The 21,318-nt window shown below is 62.4% G+C and overlaps 2 protein-coding genes across 3 annotated transcripts in view; one reads left to right on the plus strand and one right to left on the minus strand.

Moving 5' to 3' along the window:
* The first annotated feature begins 423 nt into the window (after positions 1-423).
* Positions 424-14,820, plus strand: Dbh (dopamine beta-hydroxylase (dopamine beta-monooxygenase)). Its single transcript, XM_005408455.2, has 12 exons — positions 424-1,207; positions 3,311-3,457; positions 3,558-3,815; positions 4,594-4,770; positions 5,272-5,374; positions 7,980-8,146; positions 9,160-9,303; positions 9,597-9,635; positions 10,104-10,163; positions 12,820-12,947; positions 13,267-13,426; positions 14,279-14,820. The coding sequence occupies exons 1-12, from the start codon at positions 860-862 to the stop codon at positions 14,408-14,410; spliced, it is 1,863 nt and encodes a 620-aa protein (XP_005408512.1). The 5' UTR covers positions 424-859; the 3' UTR covers positions 14,411-14,820.
* A 1,436-nt stretch (positions 14,821-16,256) lies between these two features.
* Positions 16,257-21,318, minus strand: part of Sardh (sarcosine dehydrogenase) — a 41,728-nt gene continuing 36,666 nt past the window's right edge. For both annotated transcript variants that reach the window (XM_013506717.1, XM_005408456.2), the window contains 4 exons: positions 20,570-20,732; positions 19,923-20,091; positions 18,397-18,532; positions 16,257-16,628 (listed from right to left, as the gene is read on the minus strand). In XM_013506717.1, coding sequence (XP_013362171.1) covers positions 16,503-16,628; positions 18,397-18,532; positions 19,923-20,091; positions 20,570-20,732 — 594 coding nt within the window. In that variant the 3' untranslated portion in view covers positions 16,257-16,502. The remainder of the gene's footprint in view (positions 16,629-18,396; positions 18,533-19,922; positions 20,092-20,569; positions 20,733-21,318) is intronic.

The raw sequence follows: 21,318 nt of genomic DNA on the forward strand, positions 1-21,318 counted from the left end.
GGGGAGATCTGTCATTCTGGCCAGGAGCAGGGTGGAATCGAAGCAGAGACCCAGCAGAACTTGGTCATGCTAATGCTGCTGGCCCGAGAGGACACAGACCAGGCCTCTCTGCCCTGGGTGAGAGGAAGCCGTGAGCATGGGGGCTCAGACAAGTGCAGGCCCGCCCCTCACCCTCCTTTCCCTACAGTCTGTCCCTGGCACCACCCCCTCTGCCTGCTCCAGCCCTGCACCCCCACCCATCTGCCCCCCAGCAATGCACCCACTCCTTCTTGAGCAGCCATGGCACCAGCTGGAGCTGGTGGGGAAACAGAGGAGGCACCGTGGGAACAGCAGGCCGCAGGAGGGCGTCTACACAGAGACTATCTGGTGATTGAGCTTTATTTTTAGTTTTTTTGTTTTTTTTTTTTTTTTTTTTTTTTTTTTTTTTTTTTTATTTTTAGTTTGAAATCAATCCACACCCCCAGTGTTATAGAAACCACGTAGCTCACTGGGCCAGGCCCACAGGCACGAGAGGCCACCACTGGTCACCCCAGAAAGCACCCCTGGGAATCAGTCTGGCTCCCTGGGTGAGGATGGGACCCAGTAACCTGAGAAGCAGCCCAAGCGGCGGAAGGAGCTACTTTCCAGACGGACCTCAGCCGGTCTGCTTCGATTTCCCCTGACGATGTCCATGTGTCATTAGTGCAATTAGGGGAGGGAACAAGCAGAGCACTTGCCCCGGGGCCCAGGCTGGTGGGAGGGCTACTAGGACAATTGAATTCCCCACCAGACTAATGCAATTACCAGGCAGACTGGACTCAGCCCCTCCTGGGGGCTGGGGCATAAATGGCCCAGTGGGGCCATCAAGCTCAGCCCCACCATGCAAGACCCCAGCCGCCAGCATCATGGGCCCCGGCTCCCCAGCCCCAGTGTGCGCGAAGCAGCTTCCATGTACGGCACGGCGGTGGCTATCTTCCTGGTCATCCTGGTGGCCGCTCTGCAGGGCTCAGTGCCCCCTGAGAACCCCTTCCCCTACCGCATCCTCCTGGACCCCCAGGGCACCCTGGAGCTCTCCTGGAATGTCAGTTATGTCCAGGAGGCCGTCCACTTCCGGCTCCTGGTGCGAGAGCTCAAGGCCGGGCTCCTGTTTGGGATGTCGGACCGTGGCGAGATGGAGAACGCGGACCTCGTTGTGCTCTGGACCAACGGCGACAGCGCCTACTTTGCCGTGAGTCTCTCCTTCCGCCCGCGTCCCCACCTCGCCCGCTGGCACCTGTCTGGCCGTCCTCCCGAGCTCTCCCTCCTCCGACAGCCAAGGGCATTTCCCTGCCACCTCTTGGTGCTTGAGCTCACTCTGACCTCAGTCAGGCTTGTTCTCTGTGTGGACACCATGCGGACACCGGGGATGAACAGGAAACAGTGCTCCCCAGGGTCCTCCACTGCACACCCCGAATGACGGGCTCAGCACACGGAGGAGCCACAGGCCACGCCGCACTCCTCTGTGTGAGTGCAGACCCACCTCCCCTTCTCTGCAAATGACACCTACGCCACAAGACCAGGGCAAGCATACCCAACACAGCCAGGTGGTGGCACAAGGCCCGGTGTAGCAGGGAGCCTACGCCCAGCGCCAGGATGGTGCGCATACCCACCTTCTGCACAGTGAATGCACACACGCACACACGGACCCAGCCCGACCCCAGGCAGGGACAAACCCACTGAGGTCAGGACCTCGGCTCCTCCCTTAAAATGAGCCTCCATTCTTGCCTTCAGGGGTGCAGAAGGTGGAGTCTCCCTTCAAACTGGTGTGGCCTTTGGGGTCCCCGCAAGAAGCAGGCATCACCAGAAGAGGGATAGCCCGAGCTGGCGTCACAGCTCTTGCTTCCCTGCAGAGTAGACAAGTCACCAAGGCCTCCCTGAGCACAAAGCCCCGCTCTCCCTGTGACCACAGGCACAAGAAGGCCAAGGATGGACCTTGTCCTGCTCAGGCCTGTTTCCCCGCTGGAAGTGGAGAGATTACCCACTCCACCCCCGGTTCCCTTTCCCAGATAAGGCACTGAGGCTGGGCCAGCCAGGTCCCTCGCTCTGGGCCACCAGGCAGGGTGGGGCAGAGCAGGGTTGCGCAGTGGCTCGAGGGTCACAGCCCAGTTCCCAGGCTCAGCTGTCTGGTGCTTCGGGCTTGGATCCCCACGTGAATCAGGAGCCCCGACTGCAGGGCTTTCCCGGGGCAAAGGAGGGAGTCAGGGTGGTACCACTTCTCAGTGCCCCGCAAGGTTAAATCCTGCCACAAATTCCTAGGAACGCAGATGTCAGGCTTGGGGTTGCTCCTCTGGCAATCTGCGCAGCTAATGTACTCTTGCTTTCCTGCTGAAACACCAGCCGACTTTGTGCCTGCATTTGAATTAGTCTGTGGCAGATCAGCGGGACCCTGGCAGGCGTGTCGCGCGCTGCTTTCCTCTGGGAAAACGTTGCACAACCTTTCGTAGGGTTCTTTTTTTCTCAGGCAAATGAAAACATGTTGTAGCCTCAGATATAGGATTAAAAGCAGAGCCAAAAACCCTCACAGCGGGCCCGGGGCATTCCTGACCCCTGCTGGCTGGGGAGGCTCTGGTGCGCCACCTCACAGAGCCAGAACTGCCTGGAGCCTGCTGGGTCCTCAGCACAGAGCCCTGGCAGGGAGGGAGGAGAGGGAGAACCATCTAGGCTCTGGGAACTATCCTGGGAAAATGCAGCCAGGCCCCCAACCCCCTGAGCCTCAGTTTACTTCTTCAGGCAACGCTGGAGTAGGGTGAGGGATAGCTGGGGTGTGGTTCGCTACATGGGCGCCACCTTGAATGCTCAGACTTTTCTCTCTTGCTGCCCCTTCCCTCCATTCCCCACTCCCGTCCCGCCCCCCCTTCCCTCCCTATCTCAGTTTCTCTACCCTCCCCCTGCCCCTCCCTCCCCATCCTTGTTTTCTTTCCTCCTGGAGGAATGGGAGTGGTACTGGTCCAAGATCCCGGTCCCATTGGAAGCCTCAGGCTCTTCCCTAACAATACCGAGTCCTAGGTCTCACCCCAAGGCCTGGGAGTCTCAGGCAGCAGACTCGCCTGGAGTCTGAACACTCCTAGCTGTAGAAGTGCGCAGGATGGGGCTGAGCCCACAGAAGGGGGGTGCTGTGGGAGGGGCTTGCCTAGCACGCACAGGCATGGGGCTCCAGCCCAGCACTGCAAAAGACAGACAGACTGGGTGAGACCCGCTGGGGGGAGTGAGGCTCGGGCGATCGTTCATGAGCTGTGCCAGGAAAGGCCCCGGGCACCAGCCCCTTCCTGCCCCCACCTGAGCTTGTCTGCAGGATGCCTGGAGTGACCAGAAGGGGCAGATCCACCTGGATACCCAGCAGGACTACCAGCTGCTGCAGGCACAGGGCACCCCGGATGGCCTAGCCCTGCTGTTCAAGAGGCCCTTCGGCACCTGTGACCCCAAGGACTACTTCATCGAGGTAACGTGCCAGCTTGCTTCACAGCCTCTCACCCCTCCGGTGACGAGGAGCCCACACTGGTGGCTCTGAGCAGCCAATGACCGGCCTTGTCTGGCTGCAGGACGGCACAGTCCACCTGGTGTACGGGATCCTGGAGCAGCCGTTCCCGTCGCTGGAGGCCATCAACACCTCAAGCCTGCAGACGGGGCTGCAGCGGGTGCAGCTGCTGAAGCCCGAGGTCCCCGTGCCAAAGGTGCCCGCGGACACCCGCACTATGGAGATCCGGGCCCCTGATGTCCTGATACCTGGCCAGGAGACCACGTACTGGTGTTACATCTCCGAGCTGCCCCGGGGCTTTGCCCGGCACCACATCGTCATGGTGCGTGGGGTCCGGGTTGCACTGTCTTTCCGGGGGGTGCCAATGTCCCTGGCCTGGACAGCTAGCCCATGGTCCACCTGCTGCCCGAGCTCCAGGCACCAGCCTGTGTTCTCTGGTCCCCGCCACCCTGCTCATGCCCACTCCAGGGCCTTTGCTCTGGCTTCCCGGCCTGCACCACAGTAACCAGGATTGAATTCTCCATCTGTCCCTGGGCCTGGGCCGCTGTCTGTATGCCTGTCCAGCCCCATGGTGAAGCAGCTTAAGGAGAACTTGCTTGCTGTAGAATGGAGACGTTAGCTGCCCCAGGTCACCTACTTACCTGGTGGGGGCGAAGGTGAGGCCATTAGGGCCTCCATCACAGCAGTGCCCAGTCCTGGATGCTGCTCCCGTTTCCTGGAGACGATCAGCAGCCCAGAGGGGTTCAGTGAGTACCCACACTGCAGAGCGGGGAGCAGCCTGGCCTGACCTGGGGCCGCCCTGCCTCTGCCTGGAGCTGCGGGGCCCAGTGTGTTTGCCCCGAAGTTGCCCTGCACAGGAGCACACAACTGCCTTCCTGCCCCTGCCTGCTCAGGAAGTCGCCCACTTCCTGCTTTTGTCCCGCCAGTAGATGCTGCCTGGCTCTGGACTGCCCACTGCTCCCCAGTTCCCGGGGCCCACAATGTCCCTGGAGGCCACACCCTCACCCCTCCCCACCACGGTGGGGTGGCCAAAGGCTCGTGGGGCAGGGAGGACATCTGCTGGGCCAGGCTGCCCTGCTCAGGGTGCTGTCCCTCCACAGTATGAGCCCATCATCACCCAGGGCAACGAGGCCCTGGTGCACCACATGGAAATCTTCCAGTGCACCGGTGGCTTTGAGAGCGTCCCCCACTTCAGCGGAGCCTGCGACTCCAGGATGAAGCCGGAGCGCCTCAACTACTGCCGCCACGTGCTGGCGGCGTGGGCACTGGGCGCCAAGGTGAGTGCATCCCGCCCCTTAAAGAGTGCCCGGGTGAGGCTGACGCTGCCCACGCCTCTGTTTCCCTGAGGCACAGGGCTGCCCAGGGCTTGCCTCACCTCTAGGGTGCCCCTGTACCCATCCACTTTGTGGGTACTAATTTCACTTTCTGCCAGAGTCGGAGTTTGGTGCACAGTCCTGGCCAGGGCTGGAGCTGGCCGGGGAAATTGTCCTGTCCTCAAGGACTCAGTCCCCGAGGTTGTATCGATGTCTGCCGCTGTCCAGGGGAGCAAGAGGGGCCTGGGAGGATGGGGCAAGCCTGGTGAGGCCCAGCTCCCCTCTCCACGGCCTAACCCCGCGTCTCACAGGAAAGTCTGTGGCAGGGCACCAGTGTGATCCAGCTGCCCCACCAATGCCACTCTCCCCCATTCAGGCCCCAACGGGTGGGCATGTTTGTCCTGGCCCTGTCCAGGACCCTTCTCCTGACACTGTGTGACCCCTTTCTGCTGACAACCCCCACAGGCATTCTACTACCCAGAGGAAGCCGGCCTTCCTTTCGGGGGCGAGGGGTCCTCCCGGTTCCTCCGCCTAGAAGTCCACTACCACAACCCGCTGAAGATCCAAGGTAGGCCTGGTGGCTGGGGGCGAGTGGGCACCTAGCATTGTCCAACCCAAGTCCCCAAGGCTTCAGCCCCTTGTCTGATGATCCCTAGAGCCACTGGCCACCTGTGTCCCCACTCCCTGTCCTCCTCCCGGGGCAGGGCCTGTGGAGCCGGCTCCTCACTCAGCCCCGTGCCCGGCAGCATCCTGGCACACCATGGACTCAGCACCTCCTTCCTTCGGTCCCAGGACCACCCACCTGGGAAAGGCCAGGGAGAGGTTTCTCATGGCCCAGTTTGCCAACAGGAAAGCTGAAACCGGGGGCAAGAGGACCTCGCCAGGGCTGCAGAGTGAGCAGGGACTCGGGGCCAGTGGGGCTGACCGTCACCATGGTCTTGACCATCACCATGGCCTTGGTCATGCAGCCTTGCAGAGGCTGAGCTACATGGGGCCTGGCGAGCCCAGCTGGCCCCAAAGCTGCCTCTGTGGGAAACAAGTTGTCTGCTACGCACATGGATGTGCATGTGCTGGGCAGCTGGGGCATCATCCTGGACAGTGGTGGGGAGAGTGCCCAGCCAGGGAGTCCGTCCCTGGCCAACAGGGCAGTGCTGGAGGTGGTGAGTGATGTCTGCCCCAGGCGATGGAGGGCCTCGGCTCCCTCACACCCAGACGGCCCCCAAAGTGCTCCCGGGAGCATGGCAGGGTGGTACTGTAACCGCCATTCACAGGTCCAGAGGAGGAGGTCTTGCCCGTGGTCACCTTGTTGCCACTGGGCTAAGTCCACTTCCGTGGCCGGGCTCTGTTCCGACTGTGTGCTCAGAGGTGATTCGAGTCGGCCAGCTGAGCTCAGAGCGTCCGGGGCAAGGGGCACCCGTCCGCCTCTCCCTGTGCACGCTGCGTGGCACAGCCCAAGAAATGCCAAGCGTTTTAACCAAGCCAGTGTTTGTGAGGGTCTGTGTCAGGCTGAGAGCGGGCAGCAGGGTGAGCGAGGCACACACGTCCTCAAGGAACTTCTGGGCAGGAGTGAGACAGCACATGCGCAAGCAAGGGCAAGGTGCACGGGAGACAGATTCCTGGGGCACGGTGGCATGTCGGTGGCATTTAGCATGCGCTTAGGGGACAAGAGGAGTCCCACAAGGGAGCTGGCAGAGGGGCAGCCTGTTGTGTGAAAGGAGGTCGGCCACAGAGCGGAGAGCGCATTCCAGGAACACAGGCGGTCGGGCTTGGCTGCCACGGAGGAGGTGGGAAGGGCGTGGAGGCTGCTGGATCACCCCGAGCCTGAAGGTGAAACAACCGGAAGCAGGAGCAGCCTGATAGACAGGAGGCTCAGTGGGGCTGGGAGGTACCTGTGCCCCCAGTGCCCCTGCGGGGTGTGGGTGCAGGCCGCACTCAGCTGATGTCGCTCTGACCTTCTCGTGGGCTGTGTAGCGATATTTCTGCCCCCGCCAGAATTGTTTACGACAGACGCAGAGAAGGCCGCGGGCGGCAGGGGCTTTAGCGGGATGCGGGATTTACTGCTCACTTAAAACCTGAAAGCAAATGGATTTTTGAAAACTCCTTAAGCATCAGGCAAGTCTGTCTCCTCCCGACGATCGGCTGTATTTATGGATCCTTTGCCAAATATAAGAAGGTTCCTGTCACTTCACAGCTCTTCAAAGGGTTGCTTTTTCCATAAATATCAAAAGCCCACAATTACCTCATTATTTAATCCTCATCTGAATCTTCTCCAATTGCTGCTCCCTTTTTATTATTATCCTGTGATGTCATCAGCCCAGAGACATGGGAGCTATTGGGGTTTGGGTGTTGGGGGTCTCGGGGGGCAGAGCCAAGGGCCCCCAGCAGCACCCTGCGTCCTAGCCACTGCTTCCAGGACCTGGAGGCTCAGGCAGGGTTTTCTGTTCAGGCTCAGCCCTCAGTGTCCCTATCTGTAAGTAGGGACAAACTTTCTTTCCGAGGGGACAGGTCAGTGTGACGAGCTCCCAGCCCGGGGGACTGCTCGGGCACCACTCACACCTGGCTCGTTCTGTCTCAAAGGGCACCCGGCCACCTCGGGGACAGGGGCAGGTAGGAAGCATCCGTGAGCCTCTGATCACCTATCCATCCAGGAGGCCGCAGTCTCCATGCTGGCGAAGGGCTTGATTCTCCCAGAAGGGGTCTTGGCTCTTAGCTGAGACCAGACAGGGACAGTGAGTCGCCTGGGACCAAGCCTGGTGACCAAGAGAGGCCTGGACCGTGAGGGATTGTGCGCATGCCTGGTCCGGCACTTCCTGAGATGTCAGCTGGGTGGATAGATGCCTCGGGTCCCTGCGGGACCTGGCAGAAGGGTCAAGGGAGGCTGCAGGGGACTGGCTCATCGGGGGCTCCTCACACTTCATGCAGCACTCGCCCGCCCCATGCTCTTCCAGGAGATGGAGACAGGGTCCAGGCCCTGTTCTCACATGTCCAAGCCACACCCTGGGGTCCTTGTGCACCCTGTGGGCTGACTTCCTTCTGAGGTCCCCATTGATGCGGGGACAACAGAGCAGGCATGGGTGACCGGCTCCACCTCCCAGCCCAGGAAGCTGCGTCTCTGGGTGATCGACCCTCAGGGGCACTGAGTGAACTCTGCCCACTGTTTCTGCTGCCCACAGGCCGGCGCGACTCCTCGGGCATCCGCCTGTACTACACGGCCACGCTGCGGCGCTTCGACGCAGGCATCCTGGAGCTGGGGCTGGTGTACACGCCCGTGATGGCCATCCCACCCCGGGAGCCGGCCTTCGTCCTCACCGGCTACTGCACCGACAAGTGCACCCAGCTGGTGAGTGGGCAGGGTGGAGGTGACGGTCCTGCTGCCCTGACCCCGGGCTAAGGTGTTCGTGGGTGTCACGGAGGCCGATGTCCCCTTGTCCCAAAGGCAGCGCCCACAGGAAGCGGACGCTTACGTGTGACTTTCAGAAGCCTGCAGTCTGAGGCGGACAGAGTACATGGGGTCCTTGTCACTGTGTCATGTTCTCCCGTGCACAGCCCAGGACAGCCGGGGAGACGCCGGCCCCTGTTGACAGCCCTCATCTGTTGTCAGGGACCCGGGGAACGTACCAGACAGCAGATGAGTCTCTAGCCTGGGGCTGACTCTCTTTAGGCAGAAAATTTCCTAAAACGAGTCACCCACTCCGTGTGACTCAGCCACGTCCCGACCCTCGCCGCTCTCTGCCGCTGGGGAGCCGGAGCATTGCCGGCTCCTGCCATACACCTGCCAGCTGCTGCCCCTGCCCCTGTCATGGTGACACCTTTGTACCTGGCAGTGATTTGAGGGGCAGTAGGCCTCGTGGCCACATTTGTGACAATCGCAGGATGGGCCTGGGCACTCTGGTTGAGGGTCTCCTGGGCTTCACGATGACTCTTTGGTCTCCTGAGGCCAGCCACTGTGCGGCAGGTACCTTTGGCAGATGAAGCAGGCCATGCCACGGGCCTGCCCTGGTGGCTAGCATAAGGTGGGCACTGCCAAGCGCAGCGCTATGATTCATGTCCGTCATCTCACAGACGGGGAGTCACAGCGAGGGGCAGTCCTACTCACCTCAGGGCCCCATCGTGCCTGCCCACAGGGTACTTTCTTGAGGTCTGCAGATGGAGAGTGACCCTGGGAACAAAGGATGGAGGGGCCAGGAGGGGTGGGGCCAGCTCTCAGACCCTTCAGCCCTGCCCGGCCTGGCAGGGAGCTGACTGACCAGAGAGAAGACAAAGGTGCCAATGCACGGGCCGCAGAGGGGCTGTCCCTGCTTCAGGTCCCCATGGCCCTGGGCTGGACCCTGACTGCGTCCCACCTGCCCACAGGCCCTGCCACCCTCTGGGATCCACATCTTCGCTTCTCAGCTCCACACGCACCTGACCGGGAGGAAGGTGGTCACCGTGCTGGCCCGGGATGGCCGGGAACTGGAGGTCGTGAATAGGGACAACCACTACAGTCCACACTTCCAGGTGGGGACCCCCTCCCCGGGTCTGCCCACAGCCTCCCCCACAGCCGCAGAAACTCCCCTCTGCTCCCCCTGTGTCTAAAGTAGCGGTGGCCTCTGATGGTGGCTTTGGGAACCGGCAGCCCGATGGGGCACTGTCTGGAACGGTTGTCTTCTTGTTCTAATCCCGTCCCTTGCACCCCCAAACCCACACTTGGTGTCCCTGGCTCTCCTGAGAAGCCAGGAAGAGCTGGTGCCCAGAGACATGGAGCATGGTGGCCAGGAGTAGGACACACCCCTCTGTTCTTTCCCACGCAGGAGATCCGCATGTTGAAGAAGGCTGTGTCTGTCTTCCAGGTGGGTGTCCGGCAGGGACAAGGTGGCCAGAGTGAGGTGGGGAGACGGGAGGACTTGAGGCAGGGCAGATGGGCCTGGGTGGGACACAGACAGGGCTGCCGGGAGATCCTCGGAGGGCCTGTGTCAGAGCCCAGCCTGGTCAGCCAAACCACAGACCTCAAGAGCTTTAGGGAAAGATAGGATTTGGGCTGGGCCCCCCATCACCCAGGAGGGGAGGCAGAGGCTGGGCAGGGATGTGAGTAGTCATGTGACCAGGTATGACGTGTCCTGTCCCCGTCTTGTGTCTGAATGTGTAACAACCTCCTGGGAACACTGAGACTGTGACGTCAAGGGGGATGTGGCAGCCCCGCTGGCCTCCTGAGGAGCGGACGTCGGTCTTATACCAGAACATGCCCCAGGGCTCGGGCTCTCGTGGGATGTGCCTGGGGGCTCATGGGGGGTACTGACCATCTGCTGGCCTGTCCCCAGGGGGACGTTCTCATCACTTCTTGCACGTACAACACGGAGGACAGGAAGCTGGCCACTGTGGTAAGTCACTCGCCCTCTCTGGTCCAGGCATCGGGTGGAGGATTCCTACAGCTTTCCTGAGGCCGCACCCTAACTCCTCCACTGGACACAGGGCTATCCACCGTCACTTCCTCAATCAACCAGCCATCCTAGGAGTGTGGCCTCCAGGTCCATGGGCTCAGTGTCCCCTGCCCCCAGAGTTCCCTGGCTGCCGCACGCCCTGGGAGTTCAGAGCAAGGGCAGGATCTCAGACTCAAAACTGGCCCTGCTGAGGCCAAAACATGGGCAGTGATGCTGGCAGTCTGTGCTCAGGTCACACTGCCGCCTGCTCCAGCCTGGCAGCCACTCTGGTGGACTCTTATGGGCACCCGTGTGCCTCTCACTGGGTAGGGCTCAAAGCCCACCAGGGGACGGAAACACCTGCAACAAAGCAAAGTGACAGTAAAAATTGAAGAGCAGGCCAAGATGGCAGGGAGCCGGGCCGACGGGAGGCCAGCCACAGGCTGGCTTTGGGCAAAGCACAAGGCGACCAGGAGGAGCCGGTGGAGGAGCCAGGCGAGGGCTGTGGTGGGGCCGGAGGATTCCTAAGTGAGCAGGAGTGCAGCTACGGGAGGCAGAGACAGGGCAGGGTCCAGGCAGGTGTGTGACCAGAGGCTGGGGGGACATGGCAGGGACTTGGCGAGGCTGGACCGCGGATGGTCCTGAGCACAGGAGCTGGGAAGGGACCGCTCCCCAGGCTGGGTGCGCACTCTGCCCCAAGAGAGGGTGGTGGAGAGCGTGTCACCCTACCGGGGTGCTGGAGGGTCCCGCCACCTTCTCATCGGTCAAGGCACCTCCCGGGCCTCTCCCAGTGAATCGGGATGTGGGGGACAGAGGTGGGGCTGCGTGTATCCCACACCCAGATGTGTCTCCACGCTGCCCTGGAGTCAGGTCACTCACTGCTACCCGTCGGGCCAGCTGCGCTGCCTTGCACACAGCAAGGAGCCTCACACATCGTGCACACATTTCAAGTGTGCAGTTCAATGACTTAGTCTGTTCGCAGACACTCCAGATCCCAGTGGGATATCGTTCAGGGTCACCCACTCACCAGACCCATAAAACAGGCCCTCATTGTTCTTCCGGTCCTAGGCCAGGAACACTGGCACTGTTTGCACCTCTTCGATAGCTCTGCCTGGGTCTCCAAGATAGGAGCTGTTGTCTGCCTCTGAGATCTCAGAGAGGGCAGACCCTGCCCAGGTGGCTCGGTGGATGGAGCGCCACGCCCGATGGACCCCGTGCCACGAGTGCCCAGAGAGCTCTTGCCAGGCCCTTGTGCTCTCCTTCTGGGTCCGCGGTGATGGCTGCCCTAGGTGGTGGTCACCAACTTGGGTGCAGGAGAGCATGGCGGGCCTGGCACCCTTGTTTCTCTGGAGGGGCTCAGGCTGTGACAACAGCAGGTGGCCTGGGTGCTCACGTGCGGCTCCAATCGCAGCCTAGCCCCATCCTGCAGGCATAGCACTGGGGATGAGGGAAGGGGACTTGCAGGCACCAGGAACTGGCCAGCGACAGTGAGGCAGCCCCCAGGCCTCCTGCCCAGAGCATCCCCTGCCCCGAAGGCAGCGAGCCAGCTCCATCAGGGCACAAGCAGGGCGCCCTGGCTGCCATCCCACTGAGCACCACTGCTGCCACTGGCCCTTGCAGCAGGTCGCAGCCCCGGGGGCAGAGGCCAGCCCCTGCTCTCCATCTTGGCACAAGGTGGGGTCAGGGAAGGGGCGCTTCCCGCAGGCAGGGCCAGGAAAGGCGGCTTCCTCCCAGGAGAGGAGGCGTGGAGGCCCAGGCTGCCATAGCCTCGGGTGACGCAGGGGGCAGAGAGCTCAGGGAACAGGAGGATGAACACTGGGGACAGGGATTTGGGACCAGAGGCCAGTGCAGGCCACTGCCCAGGCTACCAGGGCTGTCCCAGGCTGGGCTGACCCTGCTCACTGACCTCCTCTGCACACAGCGGCAGGAGGGCTGCCCAGGGCTGTCTCCATGGAGCACCCAGCTGAGTCCCACACCCTGCTTTTGTTCTGCCAAGGTGGCAAGGGCTTTTCTACCCCCAGCCCCATCACCGTCCAGACAGCTGAGGATGGGGGAGGATTGCCACACTACACCCTCCAGCCCCAGCTCCTCTGTGAGCTCCATGTCCCTGGCTCTGAGGGCGGGCAGCCATGGTGCGGCTGGGCCACTCTGCTCCTCCCAAGTTATGATGAGACGATGCAGTGACCTCTAGGCCCCATCCCCTCTGGAGCCCTGCTCCTCTTGACCAGGTTCCGGAAGTGACCAGTGACCCCAGCGCTTACAGCATGAAACTGCCAGCCTCTGTCAGAAGGCTGTGTCCACCCAGGCGGTGGGTCGTCCTCGTCTCCCTGAGACTCAGCTCTAGACCCATAAATAGGAGCAATGATAGCTCTGGCCCCTACTCGGATTTCGCTTTCTTCATAGCCTTGTCCCCGCCAGACTCATCTCCCCTACAGTGTGGGGTGGTGGGTCCCCCAAGGGGAGGGACCTTGTTCCCTACTCCATCCTGGGGTTGGGTAGCTGCCTGGCTGCACCAGAGAGGATGACGGACTGCAAGGAGCGGGCGCCTTGGCAAAGCCTCTGGGTGGCAGTGTCTGGGAGGGAGGAGCCAGCGCTGAGGGGTGCTCCCGTCTTGCAGGGCGGCTTCGGGATCCTGGAGGAGATGTGCGTCAACTACGCACACTACTACCCCCAGACGCAGCTGGAGCTCTGCAAGAGCGCCGTGGACGCCGGCTTCCTGCAGAAGTATTTCCACTTGGTGAACAGGTGACGCGTTTGCCCACACTCTCAATTCCCAGGGACGCTGTTGGGAGGAGGGTGAGCGGGAGGAATCCAGGCCCAGTTCCTGGAGCGGGATCATCCCGTGTGGCCCCTAGATGGCCTGCCCCTCTGCCGGGGTGTCCGTGGCAGGCATCCCTAGTCAATGCCCAGCTCACGCTCTGGCCCTGCGCAGATAGACACAAACCACGGCCACACAGAAGCAGGGCCTGCACACCCTCTTAGGAAGTGGCTGAGGACACAGGGTCTGGCAGAGCGGCGCTGCTGCCCTGCTGTCCCCGACAGGCCACTCCCTCCCTCCGCGCAGGTTCAACAGCGAGGAGGTGTGCACCTGCCCGCAGGCCTCTGTGCCACAGCAGTTCGCCTCGGTGCCCTGGAACTCCTTCAGCCGCGACGTGCTGGCCGCACTGTACGGCTTCGCGCCCATCTCCATGCACTGCAACAAGTCCTCGGCCGTTCGCTTCCAGGTGCAGCCTGGTGCCGGGCTGGGGCGCCGCAGGGACCTGGCCAGTCCCTCTCAGCCACAGCCCTGCTGCCGCCCTCCCCGCAGAGGGAAGAGGACCTCGGCAAGGGGCGAGGGGTGAACCCCAAACAGTGGGCAAGAGGCAACCAGCCAGGGGTGACAGACGGGGCCAAGGTCTCTGGGGACAGACATGTGACACCACGGCAGCCCCAGGGCAGGGCAGGGCAGGGCAGCCTCCCCTTGGGGAGAGCACCACACCATTCGTCTGGGCCCCGACCAGACGTGGGGGGTGAGCCGGGCACAGCAGCGCCTAAAGTAAAGTGCTGGGGCAGGAGCGTGAGAATCCCACGGTGTGAGACCAGCAAGCCAGCCGCTCCTCCTCCTCCTCGGGAGCCAATGGGACCCAAGGCTCCTAATTCATTCCCCCACTGTGGGCTGGGACCCGGACATCAGGCTTGTGCTGGGCATGGGGGCTCTGCAGCCTGGCGTCGGGCAGCAGCCCTTTCCCAGAGCGCTCTGGGAGCTGGGTTCATCGCCAAACCAAACGCCCTGGTGCGGAGGGCAGCATGGGGAGGGCAGCCAGCGCAGCTGGGAACCTGGCATTTGATGCCAGTTTTGGGGGCACAAGGAGGTGGGAGAGGCCTGGATGGCTCTGGGGCTCCTGACCAGCTGAGTCGCTGAAGGAGGGGCATCCACCCAGGGGGGACCCCGAGAAGCAGCTTGGGAGAGGGGAGCTCAGGTCAAGGGAGGGAAGTTGAGGGCAAGAGCCCAAAAGACTACTGGGAAAAGTGGCCAGGGAGGCCTCACCCTCCCTCACCTCCCAGCCTCAGTTTACCTCCTGGTTCCTTCCTTGCAGGGTGAGTGGGATCGGCAGCCCCTGCCTGAGATCATCTCCACCCTGGAAGAGCCCACCCCGCGGTGCCCAGCCAGCCAGGCGCAGCACGCTTCCGGCCCCACGGTGGTCAGCATTGGCCACAGCAGAGGCTGAGAGCAGCCCTGCTCCTGACCCCAGCTCCGTGCTGTCCCATGGCTCACGCTGGTTCTGTGCTCCTCCGTCTGCTCCAGCTCCCCACCCACCCACCCCCGGGTCTCTGCGGCCATGCAGTTCTGTGGACCAATGTAGTCTCTTCCACCCCTGTGGACTCTGTAAAGGACCAGGACTGAGGGGCCCGGGCCCGCCTGGCGCCTCCTGGGACAGACTCACCCCACGCATGGCACACCCCTGTTTTTGGTGGTCCCTGTTGGTGTGTGCGGTGCCAGTGCTACTTAAACACTCCCGGCAGTGTGGCTGTGTTCCTGTGGGCGGCTTCCTGCCTTTCGATGAGCGTGCAGCTCGTCAGAGGCTTGCCCACGAAATTGCTCCATTGCAGAGTAAATAGACATTTTCGCCCACCCAAAGGGAAGCCCTAATTGTCCCCACCGCCGAAAGGAGCTGGCCAAGAGCCAGCAGGATCGCAGGGAAATGTCAGGGTCCTGGGGCGTCCTGGGAAGTGTCAGGATGGGTCCCATGGCTTCGGCAGGTGTGGGGACCAGCAGGGAGCAGGCCAGGCTCAGGACCTAGGCCGTGCTGTCAACCCCTGGTCCACCACTAGAGGGCTGTGACAGGCGGGCCACCTGGCTCCCCGGCCTCAGCCTTCTCTTCTGTTAGATGGGCTAACATCAGGTGGGGTGGCCAAGGAACACTCTGCGGAGTGGTTGTTGGAGCCAAGGCCCCATGCCTGCTTCCGAGCTCCTCCTTGGGCCCGGTGTGGTGCCACGCACTCCGTCCGTGGCCAGGCATTGCCCTGAGTCTCAGGCTGGTCCGGGTCAACCCCTAAGGCCGGCTCTGCTCTCTGACCAATTCTGGAGGGAGTGACAGATTCGACTGTGTTCAGCCTCATCAGCAGAACGCTGCTGCCCTGGGAAGGAGGAGCTGATGGATGGGCCCTGGGTCTCTGCAGACACCAGCTCAGCAGCCGCATCCCCACTGGCCGGCACTTTATTATGGAGTGAACGCACCCAGCCGCTCCGCAGCACACACTGTAAATCACGGCTGTCCACCACTCTAAGGCACAGGGCGAGACCGCTGCGAAAAGCCAGGCCCACACCACGGCCAGTGCCCTGGGCCGTCTGTCATCTTCACAGCGCCAGTGACAGGTGGAGCAGCCCCTCCCTGGCTGGTGACAAAACTCTAGGCATCCCAGGCTCTGAGAAGGCTGTGAGGGGGTCTCGTTGGCTGCAGGGCAGCCAGACCTCCCACTGCCACTGCACCCAAAGGGCCCTGGTGTGTGCCACACACAGACAGGAAACAGAAGTGCCTTGCCTGGGGTCCCAGAGGAGCTGGGCGGGGACTCGTTCCCACCCCACAGTGCCGTCCACAGTGACACCCCCAAACCCACAGTTCCTCCCGCGCCTGCTCCCAGTTTGCCTGCTCCTCCCACAGAGACCGCACTGGCACAGGCCCCCACCCCATCTGGGGTGACCAGCGCGTCCTCGGAGCCGCCCCTTTGCACAGCTCCGGGTCTCCCCACGCGGGACACGGTGGCCTGTGAGTGATGCCTTGAGGGAAAACTCAGGCAGGAGTCGAGCACGGGAGGGCAGCGATCTGAGACCCCGTGCCTGGGGGCTCTCAGAAGGCTTCCGACCTGCAGAAGCAGAGGGCAAGGCTTCCTAGCTCTCCCGCTGCCCCACATCTGCGAGGCAGCCATCCTGAGGAGCAGCCTCGGCCCATCCACCTCCCTGCGTCCTTCCTGCACCGGGGCAGGCAGTACCAGTCAGTCTCCACCCACTCCGCCTGATTCCCGGCTCTCACCCCAGGGCTCCAGCCGCCCAGTGCCACTCAGCTGAGCTCCAGCTTCTACGCCACTTACCAAGTTTTACTTCACAGCCTGGGAAGCTCACAGGGTTACAAAGTGAGGCCCCTGTGCCCAAAACCATACAGGGAGGCCTGGGGTGAGCTAGGCACAGACCCCGGTCAGTAGGCACTGGACAGGCCATGGTGATCTCTGTCCATTCCTAGCTTGTGGTATAGCAGGCCAGGCCCAGGCTGAGGACAGGGAGGGCCCAGTGGGGGGGACAGGTGTGCTCCTGCTTCGGGCCCCTCAGTAGATCCCCTTCACCCTCTTGTTGTCGGGGTCGAAGGGGGATTTCAGGTGGACCTGGGCAGTGTACGGGACCCCCATCCTCTCCAGGACATAGTCCCCACTCTTCACGAAGTCCAGCGAGACCTAGAGGCAGAAGGGACAAGGTTCACTCCCGTCACCAGGTGGGCACTGCTGCTCCTCTCACCCGTTCCCAGGGAGGCGACTGTCCCTGTGCCCAAGCCATCCTCCCTGGTCCAAACATCGGCAGAGTGGGAGACCACATCCCACAGACCCAGGGGCTCTGCCCTGGCACTTGGGGGGCTCCCTGTTTTCCAGATGGGGTCAGATGAGGGAGGCATCAGCGGAGCCCTGCGAGCCCAGGTCTGGCAGCCGGGGGGCTGCCACAGGCCGCACCCTTCCACCCCAGGAATTCCAGATCCCTGGGAAACAGGCAGGACTGCAGCGGTCCCTGGACCTGGGCCAGCACGACAGCTGTGCAGGCAGAGCAGGAGGCTGGCGGCCAGGCCACGGGTCCTCAGGGGCAGGCAGGGATGGAACAGCTCTGGATAGCGTGGCCTCCTCAGCCCACGCCCTGGCTCGGCTTTCCCAGCAGCCCTTGAGGGCCAGTGGGTGGCACCGTGCCAGGCTTGGCTCAGCTGATGATGCCACACTCGCCATGCCGTGGGACGTCTGAGCCACCTGGGGGCCTGCTTGTCCTGGGCAGCAGTCACACTGGGGACAGCTGTGGGGTGTACCTGGGACCCCGGCCTCAGACTGTGGGGCCTGCTCACATCCCTAGGAGCTCAGGACAAAGACAGAAAGAAAACCTACACAGCTTTCTGTGCCTCAGAGCTTTAGGGGTGAGCAGGGAGGGAGGCAGGCGTCCGGGAGCGGGCAGCACAGGGCAGGCACAGTCCCTGCTAGCAAACACCCTTGTGGCCACAATCCCGCCCCACCTAGTCTCTCCTCTGGAAATGGAGCAGGGCTCTGCACCACTGCTAAAGCACTGGAAAACGTCTGACAACTCCCAAGGTCCTGATCTACAAATCAGGTAAATTGCAGTGGCCCTGACCACCGGCTGGAGGGGCCCTCGGGTCCTGGCCTCTGGGGCCACATTCAAGACAAAGCACCCCTGACCAGCGGGAAGGCTTTGAGGGAGAAGGCGAGCCAGCACCCACTCTCCTGTGTGAGGTGTGAACCCTCCTGGGCTGGGACCCAGCTTGCTTCCCTGGGGTCAGAGATGGCCCCAGGTATCCACTCTACATGGCAATGTGTCTTGTAAGGAGATCGGGGGTCCTGTCCCTGTTTTATAGATGAGAAAACGGGCTCAGAAAGCGGCCCCTTATCCAAGGTCACAGAGCAAGGAAAGGGCAGAGCCCCAAGGCCGATGACATCAAGCTGGGTCCAGCCTGGTAGCTGCACGCAGAGCCCCGCCCTTCCAGCTGCTAGCCCTGCCCGGGCACAGCTGGGCCCTTCCCTGCCCATAGCTGCAGCCCATGGGCTGGAGCCAGGCCAGCACCTTGGGACCACGCAGGGCTAGCACAGAGCCCTCCCTCAGGGCTTCCCTGCCTATAAGTCCCGTGACCACTCCCGGGTGGACTGGGCTGGAGGAGGGAGGAGCGTGGTCCCAGAAAGAAGCTCAGGTGACCTTGGTTGCACCCCCCAGCAAGAGAGCTTGCAGCAGCTCAGGGGCATGGTCTCCAGCTTAAGGAGCTCAGGGGCATTAGCCTCTACCCCACACCTCCTCTAACCAAGAAAATCCCAGAGCTGCCAAAGCCAGATCCCTTCAGAGAGCAGAGAGACAGGACGAGCTCTGTGTGGCTGGTCAGTCGTCCTGTTGCGGGGGGCGGTCCCGAACTGCCTCCCTCCTTCCTGCCACCCAGCCCTCAAACGGCCAAGGCAGGGAGCTCACCGGCCCGCCGCTGGGATCACAGATGTAGCCATAGGCGATGGTCTTATCCACGGCGAACCCGAAGTCGGCCCGCCGCACGTGGCCCACCACCTGGCCATCCCTCCAGATGGCCTCCAGGCCGAACATGGGTACCTTCCTGGAAGAAGCAGGAGAGAGATCTGGGACCCCAGATTCCAGGGCAGAGGATTCCTGCTGTGGCCTAGGGGGACTGGGAGCTGGGCCCCACAGCACAGGGTTGTCCCCGGGGACCCTGCCGGCCCCACTGTAGCTGGGAGTGAGCAGGTGGTGAGCGGAAACCATGCAACTGTGGCTGCCCGGTGCCAACAGGAGCGAGCGCGTGTGTCTGCAGAAAGCCCGAGCGGAGGCCCTGCTCCACGGCATGTCGCAGTAATCTAAACATCCGTCACCCTACAGCCTGCTTTTCTGCGGTCATCTGTTAGCACAGTAGGGCACCACTTCTCCATGATGTGTACGGAGCAGTACTCACTGCCACCGTTTGGAAAACTCCAAATAGGAGACAAAGAAACAAGGAACTGAAATCACAGAAATGCAGCAACCCGGGGGCTGGTGCCATCCACACACTGCAGTCCAGCGGTGCCTAAGCAGAGCCAAAGGGCCCGGCAGGGTGGGGCCACCTGAGTAACCCCCGGACAGACGGGAATGCAGACGTCCTGCCTCCTTCAGCCCTGCCGCAGCCTGGTAGAGTGGTGCTGGTGTTTCTCAGGGCTCCCCAGTGTGCCCAGCACTCAGCACAAAGGACAGGGCCTCTCTCTGTCCCCCAGGGCCCACGCAGAAGCTCAGGCAGGAAGGCCCTGCTCCGAGCACAGAGCAGTGTGTCCCAGGCTGCCACAGAGCCAGACATCAGGCTGCAGGATGGTGACAGATGCCAGCCCTACTCCTGGTCTCCTGTGTCTCTTGACCCCACTCTGCGGACCTCAGGAGTCTGGGAGGAGTGGCCATGTGTGCTGGGCTATCAGGACCTCTGGAGACAGGGTCTCGCCTTGGTGACAAACGAAACCTCTGGGGACCCAAGGGTTCCAGGAGCCTGAGAACTGGGCTGGCTCTTCCTCCGCCACGGCCCTATCCTGGGTGTGACCCTGCCCTGCCGCCTGCCATCCCCGTGTGTAAGTGGACAGTGGCCCCTCTGCCCCCATCACAGGGCCATGGGAGGACCTGAGAGGGCCAGGAGAGGGTGGCCGGCGGTAACCAGTGACCAGGCTCTGGGGTCCAGGCCTGGGTCCCCCACCCCCAGGCTCCAGCTTGGTCCAGCAGCACCCCTCTCTCCTGGTCCCCATTTGCGGGATGAGCCTTCCCTGCATCCCCCTGGCCTTGCAGGACCCACTCGGCCTCAGACATGGATCTGTGTCCGCCCGAGTGTAGGACCACCAGCCTGGTTTGTGTCCAAGCTCTGCCGTCCCCAGGGTGGGCCTCCGCCAGCCTGTTTCCCCATCTTGAGGGCTGCAGTGTGTGTTCTGGGGGAGGCATCTCCAGTGGGCAGTCACCAACTGGGGGACGAGGACACTTACTCTTCCACTGTGAAGCACACGAGACGCCGGCGGAGGCCCGCGGCCCGCTGCTGCTCCAGGGCCTCACGGCCCAGGAAGGGCACGGCCGACTTAAGCTTGCAGGTGAAGGCCAGGCCGGCTTCCAGGGGGCTGTCATCAGGCCGCAGGTCTGCATGCCAGTGCCGGTAGCCTGGGGACAGATGCCATGGGTCAATGCACAGTGGTGGGGACAGGCCCATCCCTCCCACCATCCTGGCCCCTTCCTCATTGCTACATAACCACCTGCGGTGGGGTTAGGAGCATCCTAGACCCCATAAGTTGCCCCTGGTGTGAGCCCTGGAGCAGGCTGGTCCCGTACCATCAGGCTGGGGACAACAGGGTAGATGTTGAGGGGTGCTGGGCAGCCCTGGCAGAGGGCTGGGGGTGGGGAGCTGGAGTAAGGTGTATCCTTAGCCTCTTTGAGGCTCTGGTTTCTGTCCCAGCATGGAAACACCTAATCCCTCAGGGCAGCACCTCACCTGTCTGAGTTCAGGTGTGTGCGGTGTAGGGCCATTGTGTGGTCACGGGGGCGGGAGGAAATGAGCAATGTTGGGAGAGAGGAAGTGTGGTGTGGAATGAAGGAAGCAGCAATGGGTGGGACCCCCGGGGCCTCCAGACCCGGCACCCACCTTTCTCAATGCTCAGGGAGTCGATGGCACGGTACCCGGCGTTGACAAGGCCATGCTTGGCTCCTGCGGTCATCACGGCCCGGTACACAGGCACGCAGGAGGCCCGGGGAACGTGCAGCTCCCAGCCCAGCTCCCCCACGAAGGACAGCCTCACAGCCCGGACCTGGGGAGATGTGGGCACGGCTGGGCATGGCCAGGCAGACACGAGACCCAGACCCTGCCACCACTTGCCAGGGACCACACCCACTGTCACCACTGCCATCAGCGCTGGCCTGGGCCAGACTAGGAAACGGGGCCTTGCAAGGCGTGTTCCCAGGGCCGCTCTGCATCCTCACGGTGCAGGAAGGGGTCCCGCTTTGGGAGTGGGGGCACTGTGTTCACTGTCCCCAGACCTGAGGGACTTAGTTTTCTAGTGGTCACACCGATGATCTCAAACTGGGGTCTTGAAGCAATAGAAAGGGACTCTCTGGGTGTCCAAAACCAAGGATGTCAGGCCATGGCCCCTGTCCTGGGCAGATGTCCAGGGAGGGACCTTCCATCTCTTCCAGCTTTTGGTGCTCTGATGCCTGGGCTGTGGGCGCCTCACCCCAGCCTCGGGCCCTGTTTTCCCATGGCCGCTGCCCCATGTACGTGCCTCCTCTTCCATCTCTTAGATTGGTTTGGTCACTGAATTGTGGCACCCTCCTCACCTTGAATAATCTCTACTTAGTTACATAGTTCTCACCCTAGTTATGTCTGCAAGACCCTGC

This window comes from Chinchilla lanigera, unplaced genomic scaffold (genome assembly GCF_000276665.1).
Source record: "Chinchilla lanigera isolate Chin_1 unplaced genomic scaffold, ChiLan1.0 scaffold00112, whole genome shotgun sequence".
Taxonomy (NCBI): domain Eukaryota; kingdom Metazoa; phylum Chordata; class Mammalia; order Rodentia; family Chinchillidae; genus Chinchilla; species Chinchilla lanigera.

Coding starts and splice junctions, on each gene's coding strand:
- Dbh (XM_005408455.2), top strand. CDS start 860: ATGCAAGACCCCAGCCGCCAGCATCATGGGCCCCGGCTCCCCAGCCCC. Junction 5,375..7,979: donor CAACCCGCTGAAGATCCAAG/GTAGGCCTGGTG, acceptor TGCTGCCCACAG/GCCGGCGCGACTCCTCGGGC. Junction 13,427..14,278: donor CCTCGGCCGTTCGCTTCCAG/GTGCAGCCTGGT, acceptor CCTTCCTTGCAG/GGTGAGTGGGATCGGCAGCC.